This window comes from Musca vetustissima, unplaced genomic scaffold (genome assembly GCF_032173495.1).
Source record: "Musca vetustissima isolate MV318-11 ecotype Yass unplaced genomic scaffold, APGP_CSIRO_Mvet_v1 utg6757, whole genome shotgun sequence".
In the NCBI taxonomy this organism is placed as follows: domain Eukaryota; kingdom Metazoa; phylum Arthropoda; class Insecta; order Diptera; family Muscidae; genus Musca; species Musca vetustissima.
This window is the reverse complement of record NW_026885553.1, coordinates 45,693-48,625: the sequence shown is the minus strand read 5'-3', so window position 1 is coordinate 48,625 and position 2,933 is coordinate 45,693. Positions and strand designations below refer to the sequence as shown.

At 34.3% G+C, this 2,933-nt stretch overlaps 1 protein-coding gene across 1 annotated transcript; it reads left to right on the top strand.

Moving 5' to 3' along the window:
• The first annotated feature begins 376 nt into the window (after nt 1–376).
• On the top strand, nt 377–684 carry LOC133332790 (gamma-secretase subunit pen-2-like). The gene has a single exon (XM_061541163.1). It carries the CDS (start codon nt 377–379, stop codon nt 680–682), a length of 306 nt encoding a protein of 101 aa, XP_061397147.1. The 3' UTR covers nt 683–684.
• Nucleotides 685–2,933: the final 2,249 nt, after the last annotated feature.

The following is a 2,933-nucleotide window of genomic DNA, read 5'->3' as shown; positions in this document are numbered from 1 at the left end:
TTCCTTTTTGTCACACTAAAGGGCTAAGCAGAATGCTCGCGTTGAACCATCCGTCGCGTTATATGTTATCGAAAATACAACAACCTCAAGGAAACGATAACATAAACACAACTTTTCCTTGTGGTTGTTGTATTTTCGATAACAAATAACGCGACGGATGGCGAGCATTCTGCTTCGCCCTTAATTCGTAAACATGATAAGTGCCATTTTGTTTCGATTTGATTTTTATCAGCTATTCTCTGCTGTCTCTAACTATTCGCAGCGTTCGGAACGTTTTTAAATTAGATTGGTTCATTAGATTTGGCCAACACAACGCACCTCATCACTGATTCAACTAAACACAAAAGAAAACAAACAATTACTTGAGAAAAACAATATGAATATATCCAAAGCTACGGGTGAACAAAAATTGCAATTGTGCCGCACATACTTTCGTGCTGGATTTGCATTACTGCCATTCTTGTGGGCAGTAAATTTCTTTTGGTTCTTCAAGGAGGCATTCGGTAGAAACTCATATCCGGAACAAAAGCAAATCAAACAGTACGTCATATATTCAGGAATTGGAACATTCGTTTGGACGGTGGCATTAACAGTATGGATCATAATATTTCAAACACAGAGAGCACAATGGGGTGCTACGGCAGATTACATGAGTTTTATTATTCCATTGGGAAAGCCTTAAATTAGTTTTAATTTTTTCTCATTATTAATATCATGACGTATTAACTTTGTAAATTGTAATTTAAATAAAATGTAAGTATTAACAAATGATTAATAAAACATATGTATACACTGATTTTACTACTTGCACATCATTTCTTTTGATCGTCATCAAGAGAGCGATGTTTTTCCTCTTCTCACTTTCTACTGCATCAATGTAATTGCCGTACAAAACTGGGCTATGTGGACGAAATCATCTGTAAATACGCTCAAATTTCATATAATACTGAATAATAACGCCGCAAATTGTAAAATTTTTATATGTACTTTGTGTTATTTATTGCATATTGACCATGATTTAACCTTTAAATTTGAAGGTGGGTGTAAATTTTACCCTTTCGATCATATATTTCACTTCATTTCACAAAGGTTGTGCATAAAGTTCCAAATTGTTTATATGTATTAGGTTTAGGAAAAAGAAATACATTACGATGAAATCGGAGATATGATCGAAGTTGACCGGCATGTTAGCAATCGTAACATCGCATTGAAGCTAAAAATCGACCATAAAACTGTTTTAAGCCATTTACACAAAGCTGGATTCAAACAAAAGCTTGATGTTTGGGTGGATGGATCTTAGAATGGATCGAATTTCCATCAGCGAAGCCTTAGCCAAAGGGAATGAGATCGACTGGAGATGAGGAATGGATCGCATACGAAACCCTGTGCGAAATTGATCGTGGTCAAAGAGCGGTGAAGCACCTCGAACGATGACCAAGGCAGGACAAACGGCCAGGAAGGTTCTGGTATGCATTTAGTGGGACTGGAAGGGTATTATATGGCCATACACTATATTCTGATCTCTACTGTGAAGAAAAAACTACACATGATGGGGCAAAAAATATTTCATAGGAAAATACATGTAAATTTTCTCGGATAATTAAACCCTGTTAATTGATTTTCCTGCTTAATTGGTTCAAAATTCATGTCATCAAAAATAAATTTCCTTTTACTTTTCACCGGTTAATTGCTTAATAATAATTGACAAATAATCTGCCATTTTTTTGCATACATATTTGACATAATTTGTGAAAAAGACTAGGTGAGACCTCTATTAATTCAAAACATATGTTTATTGCTAAGGAAAAACTGCGAGAAAGCGTAATTTGTATTTGACATTGAAGTTCAAATTATACGTGACTACTGTAATTGAACAAACTATTCAATTAAGCGGGTTCGGATAATTGGTTTCTCGGTTAATTGAACTAAAATTTGTGCAAATTTTTATGTGCAATTAACCGAAAAATACTGTACATATATTGCCTAAAATCGGTCAAAATTACCTCATTCTTACTTTGTAATATTTTTACATTATTTACGCAGTTACTATGATTAATAAACGTAGTTCTATGTGGTCCAAAAAGTCACCAAATTTTAAAAAGCTGTGTCATAATATACACAATTGCTTTTGTGCTTAAAATGGAAAAACGGTCAAAATGACCGTCTTCGACAATCTAGTGTTAATTGCCCTAGATCTAGTGCGAAGATGGGGCCCATTGGATCACTATCCACAAACATTTTCAATATTTATAGATCTAATATTAGGCGAATTAACACTCAGTCTTGTAATGAATTTCTTTTATGTCATGCGAACAGAGCATACAATTTAAACCAAACTTTGCACTATCTAATACATTAACAAAAACATATATACTGTTTAATGATGGGGCTTATCAGCCCACTCCTTTAGTAACTCTCCTACAAAGGGTCAAAATTTAAAAATTTGTAAATCATATATGATCTGAACGGAATATACAAATACAGTATTTTTCGGTTAATTGACCCTACGGTTAATTGGTTTCCACGCTTAATTGAACCACATGATGGGTCAAAAATATTTCATTTCATAGTAAGCGGGTTCGGATAATTGGTTCCTCGGTTAATTGAACAAAAATTTGTGCAAATTTTGATGTGCAATTAACCGAAAAATACTGTATAATCAAAACTTTGACCACCGTAAAATCCTAATTTTACTTAGATCAAGTACGAAGATGGAAACCGTCTGTCAACTCTTTGTAGTACCTCTCCACAAAGTGTACAATTTTAAAAATTGATGGTGATGGGGTCTTTATGACAACCTTTTCTGGTGTCTCTCTACAGATGGTCAACTATTTGATACCTTTATAAATCGAGGTAATTCCGTAGACCTCAACAAGCCATAGGCTGAGGGTAAATATCTGTCGGCAACAACGACTGAAATTAATCAGCTTGGG

Excerpts from the sequence above, each read along its gene's own strand:
- LOC133332790 (XM_061541163.1), top strand. The coding sequence starts at position 377 with ATGAATATATCCAAAGCTACGGGTGAACAAAAATTGCAATTGTGCCGC.